The sequence below is a fragment of the Lissotriton helveticus genome, chromosome 7, assembly GCF_964261635.1.
Source record: "Lissotriton helveticus chromosome 7, aLisHel1.1, whole genome shotgun sequence".
Classification (NCBI taxonomy): Eukaryota; Metazoa; Chordata; class Amphibia; order Caudata; family Salamandridae; genus Lissotriton; species Lissotriton helveticus.
In genome coordinates, this window is record NC_136068.1 from 1,292,967,119 (window position 1) to 1,292,982,031 (window position 14,913).

The 14,913-nt window shown below is 46.9% G+C and overlaps 1 protein-coding gene across 2 annotated transcripts in view; it reads left to right on the plus strand.

The window, feature by feature from the left end:
• LOC144770216 (uncharacterized) overlaps window positions 1-14,913 on the plus strand; it is a 591,183-nt gene that overhangs the window by 183,469 nt on the left and 392,801 nt on the right. For both annotated transcript variants that reach the window (XM_078654543.1, XM_078654542.1), the window contains 2 exons: window positions 9,622-9,680; window positions 10,646-10,681. In XM_078654543.1, the coding sequence (XP_078510669.1) occupies window positions 9,622-9,680; window positions 10,646-10,681 (95 nt within the window). The remainder of the gene's footprint in view (window positions 1-9,621; window positions 9,681-10,645; window positions 10,682-14,913) is intronic.

Sequence of the window (14,913 nt, forward strand, 5' to 3'; positions counted from 1 at the left end):
GACCGAATGGCAGAACCGTAAACTCACAGAGCCCATCTGGAGTGATAAAAGCGTTTTTTGACCGGTCTTGTTCTCTTAGGGGAACCTGCCAGTATCCTTTTGTTAAGTCTAGGGTTGTTATATACTGGGCGTTCCCCTTTCTATCAGTTCGTCTACCCTCGGTATGGGGTATGAGTCGAACTGGGAAATGGTATTTACCGCCCTGAAGTCTATACAGAAGCGGATGGAGCCATCCGGTTTCGGCACTAAGACGATAGGGGAGGCCCATTCGCTCTTAGAAGGACAAATGACTCCCATTTTCAGCATAGTTTGGATCTCATTTTGTACGGCCGCTCTCCTGGCAGCCGGAATGCGGTAGGGTCGTTGTCTGATGACCTTGCCGGGAATCGTTTCAATGGTGTGTTCAACTAGTGTTGTTCTTCCGGGGTTGTCCGAGAATATAAGGGAGAACTGTTGTAGTAACTGTTGTAAGGACTCATTTTGCTGGAGGGAAAGAGACTGGTTTATAATAAGATGATTTAGAGTGCAAGGGGTCTCTGTCTGTTTTGTCGATAGAAAATGGGCTGCTTTAGGGAAGAACCCAACCATTTTTTTAGCATGTTAATGTGATCGGTTTGGATTTTAGAGGGGTGTATTTGTATTTTGTAGGTTGTTTTTCCAACCAGTCCTACCACCTTGTAGGGTCCCATCCATTCTGCTTTGATTTTTCTTGTGGAGGACGGAAGGAGAATCAAAACCCAATCATTAATAGCAAGTTTTCTCCACTTTTTACCCTTATCATACTGATATCGCTGTCTCTCTTGGAGTTTTTCAAGATTAGAATAGGCGAGGTCACGAAGCTTCCCTATTCTGGATCTAAGGTGTTGTGTATATTCAAGGAAACTCCGGGTTTCACATTCCTCCTGCTTTTCCCATGGCTCCTTCGTCATTTCCAGAAATGTTCTGGGTTGTCTCCCATACAGCAGGTTAAAGGAGGAGCAACCCAGGCTGCTCTGGACCTGGCTGAGGATGACATATAAGGCAAGAGAAAGGAGCTTATCACATTCTTTCCCTTCGTTACGTAGCATCTTTTTCAGCGTGAGCTTCATGGTCCCATTATACCTTTCCACCAACCTATCAGTTTGTGGGTGGTACACTGCAGTTCGGATATGTCCAATGTCTAGGGTACGGCAAACTTCCTTCATCAGGCGAGATACAAATGGGGTCCCCTGATCCATTAGAATCTCTTTGGGGAAAACCCACCCTGGAGAAGAGTTCGATTAGCTTCTCTGTAATGTTCTTGGTGCTCTTAGGGGAAAGGCTCTGGGGTAGCGTGTGGCGTAATCCACTATAACCAAGGCGTATATGTGTCCTTTCTTACTTTTTGGTAGGGGGCCTATTAAATCCATTCCGACTCTTTCAAATGGAGGAGGTCGATAGGGATTTCTTTTTTGGCAAACCTCACATTGTTGACAATAGGAACTTATAGCTCTATATACCCCAGGCCAGTAAAAATGTCGGAGTATGTTCTGTGTGGTTTTCTCTATCCCTGTGTGTCCTGCATTGAGATGTGCGTGTGCGAAGAAAATGAGTTGTTCGCTAAAGAATGAAGGTACCAGCAATTGGGGTGAGGTGTCTTTCTTTTCTTCTCGGTACAATAGACCTTTTTTTTATAATGAACCTAGGGTATCTTGGGGTTAAGGTGGGATCAAGGTTTTGGGCAGCTTGCCAGGCGTTATGTAAGGTGTGATCATTATTTTGGGCAAACTTGAAATTCCTGTCTAAGAGCCAGGATTCTGGTGTTAGTAGGGCCTTTATTTATTTATTTATTTATTTATTTAGTGTGTTTTGTATAGCGCACAGCTACCCCAACGGGGTGCCCCGGCGCTTCTGTGTGTATACTAAGTCTCACTCATGGGGAATTAAGCAGAAGAGAAATGTTTTCAGTGCCTTGCGAAAGGGCAACTCCTCCTGATTCAACCTAATGGAGTTAGGGAGTTTATTCCATTGAGAGGAGGCACATACCTTTTCCCCCAGAACGTGCTTTTTTAAATCTGGGGGTACACAGCAAATTTTTTGAGCTGGATCAGAGGTGTCTTGCATTGCTGTAAGGGCGGAGACAGGAAGAGATATGCGGAGCCCTTTCCCTTGATTGCACGATGTCCCACTTTTGTAGGGTATTGTAGTCTACTTTCTTCCCTGTTTCGCCACGTGGTCTGTACTGTGGCAAAAAATAATTCCAGGAAGCCAGTGTTATCAGTGCCAATGATAAGCTCTTCAGGTAGATCCCTCCAAACTCCTACGTGGACTACATAAAGAAATCCTTTTTGGCGTTTTATGGTTACTGTTGCTAGGGCATAGGGTTTGATACCTCCATGTACACAACATATGTGCACAAGCGAATCAATATTATTTTGTTCCTTTCTGGCCAAACACTCTTGGACTACCAATTTTCGACAGCCCGAGTCCAATAGGGCTTTGACTTAAGAAGGAACGCGTCTGGATCCTCCCCTGGGGTGTACTTCTGCAACGTTATACCCAGGGGACTCGAGGTACTGGGCTGGGCTTCTTTTGTCCCAGAGGCCCATTTTTCCTCGGAGATTTTGTGAAGTCCTTCTAGTTGTGCTGCTATGCTTTCTTTCAATAAATCCCTATCGGCCTGAGCCGAGGACATCTGTTGTTGGACTGCCCACTCCAACTTCTCTTGGCTTGCCACCAGGTGCTGGATTAACGCTTCCATTATTCAGGGTCTAATGGAATGTTGCCCGCATTCTCCACCACTTGTGAGCGGGACAAATCAGAAAGGTCCACAACAGGAGAATTTTCAATGCTCTTTATTATTATAGGTCCAGTTAGGTTACGTCAGGGCTTTCCTTCCTATTTTAAGTCTCTGTACAATACTTCTCCATCTGTCACAGTTCCCATGAATTCTGGTACTGTTGCAAGAATCTTCTTCCTTCAGTATCTTCCTCAACAATAATCTCAAAAATAAGAAAGAACAAACAAAAAAAGAAAATGGTGTAAGACTCTGTTTCCTCTTTTACACCATCACCATAAAGGAACAAGCATTTACAATGCAACGGTTTCGCCTTTGCAAAAGTTAGAGCTATTGGCATTGTAAATGACAACATTTTTATTTATGTGTTCGTTTTGAAAACAGATAAATAAATGGCATTGTCATTTACAATGCCAATAGCTTAATCTCTCGCAAATGCCACACACACACACACCCACAGAGAGCCCCCCCACACAGAGCCCACCCCCACACAGAGCCCCCCCACACATCTACACAGAGCCCCCCCACGCACAGAGCCACACACACACACACACACAGCCACACACACACACACACACACATAGCATGTAAGATCTGGAGAGCTAACACTGTTGCCTACAGTGAGATAGCCTGTACGAGCAGAAAGGACAGAGCTGTTAGCGATGGTGGAAGCCTGTAAGAGTCGGTGCGCTTTGACTGCTGTATGATCTGGAGGGCTAGTGTTTGTTCTCCACAGTAAGAGAGCCTGTAAGAGCATAGACGGGAACTCTGCTGTCTGTAGTGAGAGCCTGTAAGGACTGGAGTGATTTCACTGCTATTTCAAGAGCCTGTGAGACCCGGAGGAATAGCACGGTTGTATTTGGTTATAGCCTGTAAGAGCAGGCATGTTTGTTAGTTCATCTTTAAAAACATCACTTAAAAATTAATAAATATTTCTAAACGCAGTTATATTATCTGATATACTACGGCGAAACTTACGAGAATTAAAATATATATATATTAATAAAGACACCTTATTAGTTTCTATCACGTTTTTTGTTGCATGGTTTACATGCCATATATTTTAAGGCCTGGCTCGCTTGGTTCGGCTCCTCTCTCCCTATTTATTTGCTGGCTCACCCATCTCTACATCTAGGCGCTAGGCTCCAGGTAGCACCCACTCAGGAGGACACTTGAACTAAAGAGGGGCCGAGGTCCTTTAAATCAAGCCTCTGCCCTGGGCGCAGCTGGAAGTCAAAATAACAGAGGCCCCTCAGGCAGACGGCTACAGGCGCTGTTGAACGTGTCTGGGTGTCAACAAATTACGAGGGGTCCAGTTGAGGAAGTACGAGGTGTACAAGTGGGCTGCGAGTGCTGAGGGCGATGTGCCAGGGACACTCCAACCCCCCTCCTGAGACCCATGGTGCAGATAGCGCCAAACCTTAAAGTGCCGAGACACTCCACAACTAGGAGTGATTTTTCGGAATGAGCATTTCGCTCTTCCAATTTTTATGCACTTTAAACACTTTTTTCATTAATTTTTCACTTTCACGCCCCCAGGTTAGGGTGGACGATTAGAGAGTCCATACCGCCGGGGTTATCATTGTCCTGACGAATGCCTAGGTAAAATAAAACCAATACTAAGGCTGAAACATGTTGACTAAGTTAAATCTGAATTAAACCATCCATTACCTTTGGCTTTATAATTCAGACACATAGAACCCTTTTATTTGTGTCCTAGGGATCATTAATAAACTTTTTCAGATACCCTTTAGACACTTTTAAGTTTAATTTAACCTCTCAACACACCCATCACACAATACCAGCTCCGCAGTCTCCTGGCGTCGCAGCACACCGAAGAGGCATTAGGTCTCTTCGGTGGGGCCCGATGATGAAGCATGACACTGACTAGGTCGGTGTGTGAGGGCTTTCTTCTCAAACCCAAATAGGGTGCGAACTCCTCGAGTCTTTTGGCTCCATCTAAGTGGCTTATAAGAGACATTAACCTCTCTTCTTTTGTTGATTGACATATTATTGGGGATTAAGAGAGTGTTCCTGTACTTCCCTACCTCTCCCATTGTTTTTTGTGTCAACAAATTACACCAGGACAGACTCAGCATATTTCCAGTCTTGATCAAGCTCAACAATAGCTGCCGGATCCGGGGTGCACCTGCATTGTGTGCATTTTTATTATGCATAATTTTGAAAACACGAGGCTGGCTGTCTCTAGAGCAGACCTAATTAGTGAAGCGGCGCGCAGGATCTATTTAAACCCCACCAGCGCTTTTATCAATACCTGTAGGCTACAGGTATTGATAAAAGCGCTGGTGGGGTTTACAGGCTGTAGCGCCACACCCCCAACCACCCTATGCAGCGAAAAGATGCCGCTTGTTCCAGCTGCGCCGGATCCCGCCGGGCGGCTGGGGGAGAAAGCGCGCTCGATTTAATTACCGCTTGGCGCTGCGACAAATTGGTTGCAGGAACATTATCCTCGCACAGACGGCAAACTGTTCAGGCTCAAGGCAAAGCCTGTAATTCTCGGCTGCCTCTTGACTGGCACTGGCGGCCTGTCCGTCAGCGCGGCGCGGGGACGCGAGATCAGGTTCTCGGGCAGTAATGGTGTTGTTAATCCATAATACAGTTATGTTCAAGTGATGCTGTCTGGACATTGCGTCATCAGCTCTAATAGTGCACATTGAGATGGTGACATGCACGAGCACTAGTCACAGTGTCCATGTACAAAGCACCAGTGCACAATCAGCTTTGGTTGTCCCTGTGCCGGGTGGTAGTTGCCAAGAATCAGCTGCCAAGCCACCGTCATCCGTGCACGCACACTTAAGTCCCAGTGTCAGTGCACAATTAACGTCCGAGTACAGTAACGGCGCTTGCACACTCAGCCTCCACCTCTGTGCAAATGCTGGACTTGCCAGTAGTAAATGAGATGCGCGTGTGCCATGTTCAGCAATTAGCGCTCCAAAGTGCAATGGGCACCCGCAGCGCCTTACAAAACTCTTCACAAATAAATATAGTGTCAGAGCAGAAATTCATCCAGGTGATCACGTCCATTCAGCGGCCCGCAGGCACTTAAATGTTTCTGTGCATAAGTGCAACTGACTGTATATTCTGCCTGTGCACTATCGTTCCGCTCCAAGTAGACAACCACACAAGAAACCACTTCTTCTCCCTCGTGCACTGAGCTGTTCTTTCGCCAGGAAGTGTCAGCGCACAATCAGATGTCCTGTGCCCTCATTCACGTGTAGGTGAAACAGTGCAGGCACACTAGTGGTAGAGCACTATGTACATGCACTGGCTGAGCTCACAAGCCATACTATGTGAAAGTGTCAGTGTTTCGCCAGTAACAATTTACCATAATATTATAGGAAGATATCAGTACACAATCAGACGTCGAGTCACGAGTCGGCGTGAGTGCAATGCTCTCGAGTCATAAATTGTCAGAGCACAATAAGAAACCCTTGTGTCACCCACACATTCTTCAGGGAACAATGAAATGTTTGAGTCATTGTGTCGGTGCCACCCCGCAATCAGATCCCTGGTTACAAGAAATCAATGTCAGAGCACACTTCACTGAAATCAGTGTCAGAGCACACTTCACTGAAATCAGTGTCAGAGCACACTTCACTGAAATCAGTGTCGGAGCACACTTCACTGAAATCAGCAGTAAATAAGTGTCAGTTCACAAACTCGTGCCAGTGCACAATCAGATATCATTTTCCAACAAGCCAGCGTCAGGGCAACAGCAGGACGCTCAAGTGAATGTCACTGACTCACAGATCATGAACCATTGCCTGTGCACCATCACGCGTCCGTATGCTATGTCACTTTCCTTCAGTGCACGAGCCGCTATGGTCAATAACACTCCGCTGCCCCAAAAGTGTCCCCCTGCCCCAAGTCCCACCGGCTCCATCCTCACCTCTTGCTGAGCGGCCGGACCCTGACTGCCACCTTGACGTTCGCCATGTGGGTGCGGGCAGCCGCCGGCGCAGCGGCTCATGTTATTCCCCCGGGCTCCAGCAAGGCAGCGGGCGGGGCGGGCGGGACGGGCGCGAGCGGCTGGAGCTGCAGCAGGGGCGCGCGAGCCTTGCATTGAAGCGCCTCGCGCCAGCCTGACTCCGGAGCGCTAGCGGGACAGCCAGCCCAGGGGGCGGGAAGGTCGCGCCCACACAACTGTCAATCACAAAGTAGGCGCGTTTCCAAGGGGTGGTCAGGAGGGAGGCGTGGCCTGAGTGTATAACAACGTAAACTTTGGAGTTGTATATCAAGCCTTATGCGTGACGCGCCAGAAAATCCCTTTGGCAGTCGCCAATAGCTCTCGACTACTGATAATCAGTCCTATAAGAACAAAGGGACGCCATCTTGGATAAGTAAATACATATTTAAACACAAAAATGTGTTCAACAAACCCAAACAGAGCCAGAAATCGACCATATTAGTTTATTTTATTTTATTTATTTAATGCGATTTTCTGTTGCAAAAAAAGCAAGCACCTACGGGCACACGGGGAGGGGGGGCGGGTACGGACAGCGGGAGGGGGATGGAACGGGGCACAGGACAGCGAGGGGGGGGAGGGCGGGAACGGGGCACAGGACAGCGAGGGGGGGGGCGGGAACAGCACACGGTCAGCGGGAGGGGGGGCGGGAAGGCAAGGAAAAGGAAAAACAAGCACTCACCCACCTGGACTTCCTCCAACGTCGGTCGGCCGCAGAATGAGAGCAACATGGCGCCGAAAAAAACAAAAACAACTCCGCCCACCGACGCACAGAGGGACGCCCAGGGAAAAAATCACGGGAACGCCCCCGAATCTGGTCCGGCCTTGACGGACAGATCCGGCTCCCAATGGCTAGCCTCCATTTATGGAGCTAGCCAATGGGAGGTGGGGGACGTTCCAATAGCCAGTATGGTAAACAAAAGATTTCACCTGCGCGAACTGCTTGCGCAGATCGCCAGGTCGAAACCTAAAAAGGAGCGAGGAGACACCCAGTTCTCTTTCACTAGGCTTAGTGTAAGTGTGTAGGGAGGGGACTGGTGTTGGCTCTATGGGGTTTAGCTGGACTTCTCCCCGCTGGCCTTCGCCCGCTTCCCAGCCCACCCCGTAATCCGTGCACGCACCTGGGAGAGCCACACTCCCCCTGGAGTGTGGGTGGAGGTCGCACGGTCCCGTGGGTCTCCTGACTCTTCCACCGGTCCAGTGGTCTCTCGCTCAGCAGTGAAGACTGGAATCGGGTCACTTGTTTTCGTTTCCAGCTTCTTTTCCTGGATTATGTTCCCGGTATCTTCCGTCGTTTTCCGGTGTTCCTCCCTCGATCTGACACTCGGCGTCTTCCGGATTCCAGTCCGTCGTCGTCTCTTGTACCCCGTCCTCAATTGGATTAGGACTAATGACGGCAGGCCAGGGGGCGTGGTTAGTAGGAACACGTTCCCAGTTAAAGGAGCCGCTTAGGTCAGGGAATGGATCTCGATGAAGCTATCCCCCTGTGAATGAAAAAGGAGAGGATTGTGTTTTTTTAGTATGTTGGTCAGGTTGAACGTCGATAAGGGGTTTTTGTGACCGAAGCATTTAAAAAATATAAAAAACGAAATGAAACGTTATTGTTTCATTTTTTAAGGGTAGGAGGTTGTCCCTGGGATCACTGCCTCCCCCATAAAAGTATTTCACCCTGCATTTGCGTAGGGGAAAGGGTCCCCATCCCTTTTGCGATTGTATTACCACCCTCTTGAAGAGGGCGGTAAATTGCAAGTGTTTTGTGACCGTAATTGCGGTCGCAAAGCATTAGTACATGGCTTGAGAGTTGCTATTAAGAAGGGAATGTTCCTTCCTAATAGCGAGTCGCAAAACACTATTTTGCGAGTCGCAAAATAGTGTTAATACATGGCCCGAGGAAAATTGCATGCGCAAACGGGTCACAAAACCGTTTGCGCATGCAAATTTCTGTCGTACATCTGGTCCTATAACTTAAGAATGTCTAATGTTTGTGTACTTTAAGTTGGTTTTGTATAGAAATAATACGTTTTTCTAACTATAACTAATCTTAAACCTTTGTTTTTTCAAATAAAAAAATACATATATATTTGCAGATCCTGACCTTTGTCTGTCAACATGTCCCCTTAAACAGTTTCTTCTTTTTAATTCTGTATCTGTGTTACTTTTGCTGCAAAAGATAGCATAGCCTTTCTGCTCACGGCTAGAATTTGTATTAGTTGCTTTCATGCATAGACCACGTCTGGGTCCATGGTCCTCTGCACTATCTTGCTTACCCTGGGAATCCAGTGCTTCAGAGTTTTTGATGGGTGGTGGTGGGCAGGAAGGGGCCATTGTCCACCTCGGCGTCCATCTGTTGAATGTCCTTCATTGTGAAAGACTACTCCTTTGGCGTTCCCATGAGTAGTATGGTGTTTGAAGCTAGGGGCATATCTCTGTGATCCTGGAGACAACATTCACTAAGAGGGTTCCATCATGTAGCCTAATTGAACTCTTAGTTGACCGTTATACACTCTACAGGGCGTGACCGCTGGAGACAACAAAGACCTGTTGGAGAGTACATCTATAGGAGACCAAGGCTTTATGAGAGATTACATTAGGCAAGTAAAATATCTCCTGGATGCAATGGAAGATCCCTTAGAGGAGCTACAGCTAGAAATAGCCAGGACCTTATAAAAGATGCAACGTGTACAATAGAACATCTAGGAGAGACAGATGGGAAAAATCGAGGACCTGCTTTGATACTCCACTATTGCAACAAAAGACATACATGACCCAGCTATTAAAGTAGATTTCATTTCATAATTAAATGTCTTTCATTGGGTACATAAGTTGCTTGTTGATGGATGCCTGGAGAGAAGAACAGTGAAACTCTCATCTTTATTTATAGAGCCTTTCCTTTCCCTGATTCTGGTCGTTTCTGAGATGTCCTTCGTACTGGACCTGGAGGTAAATTTCTGTGGACTCATGGAATCCAGTAATCAGAGTGGGTGAGTGTGAATGTGATCTATAACAGACACGCTTGTATTTCATTTGGAAGACTTCTCGATTGGAGCAACCATTGGAAATTCCAGTTGGGTGGGACAACGTTTGCTATGTTCAGGATCTAGCCTACAATATGGACAGTTCTACTGCATCCTTACCTGCGTTTGGAGGCATACACTTGACATCTGATTGGTATACTCCTAGTCCTCTGTATCTTTCTGATGCAGAAGACAGAGGGCCTAATTATGTCTACGGTGGTCCAATAGACCGTAGTAGCCACAGTGGAGGTGCCGTAACTGCCGCACCAGTGCTCCATGACCCTATTACAAGTTGGGCGGTTTAACCGTCATGGGACCGCCGCAACTGCCAGGGATCAGAGATCCCTGGCACTTTTGCTGCAGTCTTGAGGACCCAATTTGCTTGCACAGTACACGTTTTGTCTCCACCATGGTTTTCATGGCTGTGAGCCAGCCATGAAAACTGTGACTGAGAGGAAACCAAGGAGGCATTACAGGGCCCCATGTTGCCTCAGGGCCATGTGCATGCACCCCATTTACTGCACGTCATGGACTGCAGAGTCCATGCGGTGCAGGAACTCCCTTTGAAAATGGGCAATGCAATGGGAGCACCAGAGTCAATGCTGTGGAATTGCCTAAGAAATGACCGCCAGACACGAGAAAACTCGTAATCTGGTGGGCGGTGCTCACACAGCTTTGGCTGTTTGGAAGCAGGATGACGGTGTGGCAGCCCCGCTCCCACACCGCCAAAGTCGTAATCAGGCCCTAAGTTAACTAGCATGTCTAGAGCTCTGTAGAGAAAATTAACGATGTGGAACTTGCTTTGTCTCTACAGCCAGTTTTCATATGCACATGATATGTTTTAGTGACTTGAATGCTACAGTTTTTTTTTTTTTTTTTGTGCATTTATAGAACTGCAGTTTCTTGGATGAGAGTTGGCTGTTGCCAGTAAGTAACATTTTAAACAAAGATATATGTATTTTAAACATTCATTAAATTTTCCTAGGAGTAAGTTTTGTGAATTATTTTACATTTTAGTTTCTTTTAATTTTAATTTGTAAAATCTGTATAAAAAATGTAAAATATATATAGCCAATCTATTTATATAGATATGGCCTTGTTAAATGATACCAAATCTTCCCTCACGCCTTTGTCTTCCAGGTTCATTAGATGGTATAAGACCGGTTTAATTTATTCTGTGCTTACAGTTTTAAATCATCTAAAGATCTTACATTGCCTTATTATATTAAGATATTTAAAGTCCAATTTGTTGCAGTGTTTTAATTTCTAGTTAATATAGGAAGAGCACCTGTAAATTCTGAGACAACCCGATCCATGATCCATATATATATATTTTTTTTTTTAAAGGTGTTGCCCATTTTGTAATAGCATTTCTGATGGGTTCCTCAATTTTAGAATATTCCCAAATACCAGATTGAATCAGAAACCATTTTGTAGCCGTGCTCCTGTGCACTGCTAGATGGCGTGGTGTGACTCCACATAAGCTTTGTTGTGCCCCAGAAGTAACAGAGTACACCCCCATATAATCGCCACCTCCGCGTGTTTACCTCTGTTCTTTCCTCTCCGTGCCATCAAACTCTGAACTGGAGCTCTACTCCCTCTTTCTTTAGCTTGTTTATGGCCCTCAAAACTAAACTGAGTGTGTAAGGGACTGATCCCTCCTCCTAAAACCACAAGCTTCAAACAATAGTTGTTTGCCATAGATGTGCATGAGTTGTGTCCTTGACGCTTGAGTTTAGGGCATGACCCAGTTGTGCAAGGACTTTGCCCTCATGCACCTGATGGCAAACCAGGACTGCAAAACTGTATGTGACCACACACAATAAGTCATAGGCCTAGAGTAAGTCCTGCTCCTACTCCATGTTGAGGGCGCAAACCCGCTCCAGTGAGAAGTAGTCTACACAGTCAAAGTCCTCCAGTAAATTCTATAAGTCGTAGTCCAAGAAGAAGTATAAGAAGGTGAATCGAGACTCTATCCCACCACTCTGTATCTAATGAGAAGTCACAAGGGCTTAACAGTGCCAGTCAGTCTAACTCCTGATCTCCGATTGAGGAGGCTATTCCACAGTGGATCCTGATGCTCCCCGAATTCCCCGGGCTATTGGCGATACTAGACGAGGTCAAGTCCTTTGATAACATCATGCTCTGTATCTTTGGCACTGTTCCTGCTGATTCTGACTTGCCATTGGGCTTCAAAGATTCCCAGGGGTTCCCATTTGGGTTACCACCTGCAGATCCATCCTCTGTGCCGTCTGAACTCTTTGGACCAGTCACTGGTTTAGCACTGACTCCAGTAGAGACTTCTAACCCGGCTCCCACACTGTCCCTCTTTAATCAAAGATGGGTGCGAATCTGGTCCCAGCTCCGATGTCTGAATCCAAAACAGTGTAGAATCTACCCTGAGCTATTTTGGGCGTCTAATTCATTACAGCACACTCAATCCCTATACAGCCCAAATATGATCCTATGCCTCCAAAGCCACAGTGTCCTCCGAGGCTCCACTACCTTATTGCCTCAGACTCTGACCACAGCTTGCCTGTACTCCGAGTTTACAACGATGGGAATGATTCCCCCACTGCCCCCCCCCCCCACCACCCCTCCCTGTTATAATGACCAGCTCTACATCGACTTACAAGAGGCCAGTGGGATTGATACTTCCCCGATACACGGCGGAATTTGCCTTAGTGTACCCAATGGATGAGGGTGCTTCCTTTGCGGTCGTAGTTAGGCAAGCAGCTGAGATCCTGCCTTCAGTTGACGTCATGACAAATGTCCTTACTGATGCTTTGCAACTTGGGCCAGCCTCATTTGAGCCTTTGCGTTAGTTAAATGAAGCCCTTACCAATACTTTAATGGTCACTTGCTCGAAACCCTGTTCGTATCCACCGGTAAATAGGCTGGTGGCCAGACACCATAGGTCGGCTCTCAGTGATCCTACTTTACTTACTCTGCATATTACACCAGAGAGTCCGATGCTCCATGCTTCCACCAGCAAGGTGAACTCCAATTCTTTCCCTATATCTCCCCCAAGCAGGGCATCGAAGAACTGAGATTTTTGGGAAACATATTTTCACATCTTTCAGCCTAGCATTGAGGTATATCAATATTGCTTGTTTTTTGGACCGATCATACATGCTCTTTCTGGGACATGGCCAGCGAGATCTTGCCGGCAGTCTCTAAAGAACTTGGGACCTCCTTGCCTCAATCTATATAAGATGGGCAGGATGTGATCAAACGTGATTCATGCTGGCCTTCATACTACTGATTGCCTGGCAAGGGCAGCTGGCACCAGTGTAGTGCTTCTTTGACACGTGTGGTTGCAACCCACAGGTTTCTTAGTAGACATACAGACCTCTCTTATGGATATGCCTTTTGATGGCTTGTGTCTGTTCCATGACAACGCTGATTCAGGCCTAAAGCCTTTTAATGAGAGTAAGGGCACGGCACACTCACTGGCTCTTTTGACCCTTTCCAGGCAGTGTCCTCACCGGTTCAAGTAATTCTAAGACTGTTTCTCTTCAGACAAGCAAGCTGAGGAGAACTATGCCTTACTGTGTCTAAGGATCACCTCGATCTTGGACTCCTGTGCCCCTTTTAAAAAACACAGATGCAAGGGTAGAATTTCTGCCCCTTGGTTTAATGCTACACTAAAAGACCTGAAACTTGCATGTAAACAGGCTGAGAGGAGATGGAGGCGTGGTTACAAGGAGGCAGACAGGTTGCTGTGGAAACTAAAAGTTGCAGAGTATAAGAATGAGATTAGAAGGTCTAAAGCCGACTATTTCTCCTCTGTAATCTGTAATGCCGCAAATAGTTCTAGAAGCATTTTTAATATTCTGAATAGTCTCACCAGCCCTGACTGCTCTAGGAAAGTAATAGCTCCCTCAAAAGAACTCTGAGAACGTGGCTAGGTTCTTCCAGGAAAAGATCCAGTTGGTTATCGATGATCTCGAGGGTGGCCAGCTAGCAGCTGGGAACATGGTCTCTAAGGCTAGGACCAATGGTGCTCCTGTGATGGATGAGTCGGAGGGTGTGGATAACGGCCTGGTTCCTGAACATCTATCTGAGTTTATGCCTTTAACGGCGGAGGACTTCAGCAGATTGGCACAGGGTATCTCCTCCGGCTCACCCTTGGACCCAGACCACACAAGATCTGGAATGAGTATGATGATGAACTGCTCCCCACTCTTCGCCTGATCTGTAATCAGTCACTAGTAAGTGGTGTAGTTCCCCCACAGTGGAAACAAGACTTAGTGTCCCCTCTATTGAAGAAACCATCTCTTGACCCTGAATGTTCAAAAAATTACAGGCCCATTTCCTTGTTGCCGTTCCCAGCTAAAATTGTGGAACGTGCTGTTAGTATCACACTTTCTACGCACCTGAAACAACACACTCTGTTGGAGGAGGCTCAGTGTGGATTTCGGCCGGCTCATGGGACTGAGACGGCCCTGGTGACCGTTATGGATAAGCTTCAGAGGCGGGCAGACCGGGGTCAGGCAGCAGCACTGATCCTGCTCGACCTGTCTTCTGCCTTTGAAATCCTGTTGAGAAGATTGAGTGAGGTCGGGGTGAGAGGCTGTGCCTTACAATGGTTTCGCTCTTTCTTGCAGGATAGACAGCAGGCGGTGTCCCTCCCCCCTTTCCAATCTGCCTTCTCTCATGTGCTGCATGGTGTACCCCAGGGATCGGCCATTAGCCCCATGTTATTTAAAATATACTTAAAACCTTTGATTGCGGTCATCAAGACTCATAACATCGATATTATAAACTATGCAGAAGACACACAGCTGATCTTCTCCTTTGAGTGAGAGGACTCCACACCTGTGGAGGTGTTTCACAACTGCCTGCAGGACAAGGCCAGCTGGCTCCTGGCTAACTCTTTACAATTTAACGCAGGCAAGACTGAGGTGATCGTTTGTGCTGCGAACAGGATCCCTCATCTCCTTCCTGTAACTTCTGGCTCCCTGGAACTTCCACCACAGTTCGTCCGGTAAAAACTGTCCGTAACCTGGGCATTATGTTTGACACCAAGCTTACCTTGGAAGCTCAGGTTCCAAAAACGACAGTCTCCTGTTTCGTGATCATTAGGTCCCTTCGCAAAATCTTCCCGTTATTACCTTTCCAGGCGCGTGCCCAAGTGGCAAGGTGTAAGATTCTCA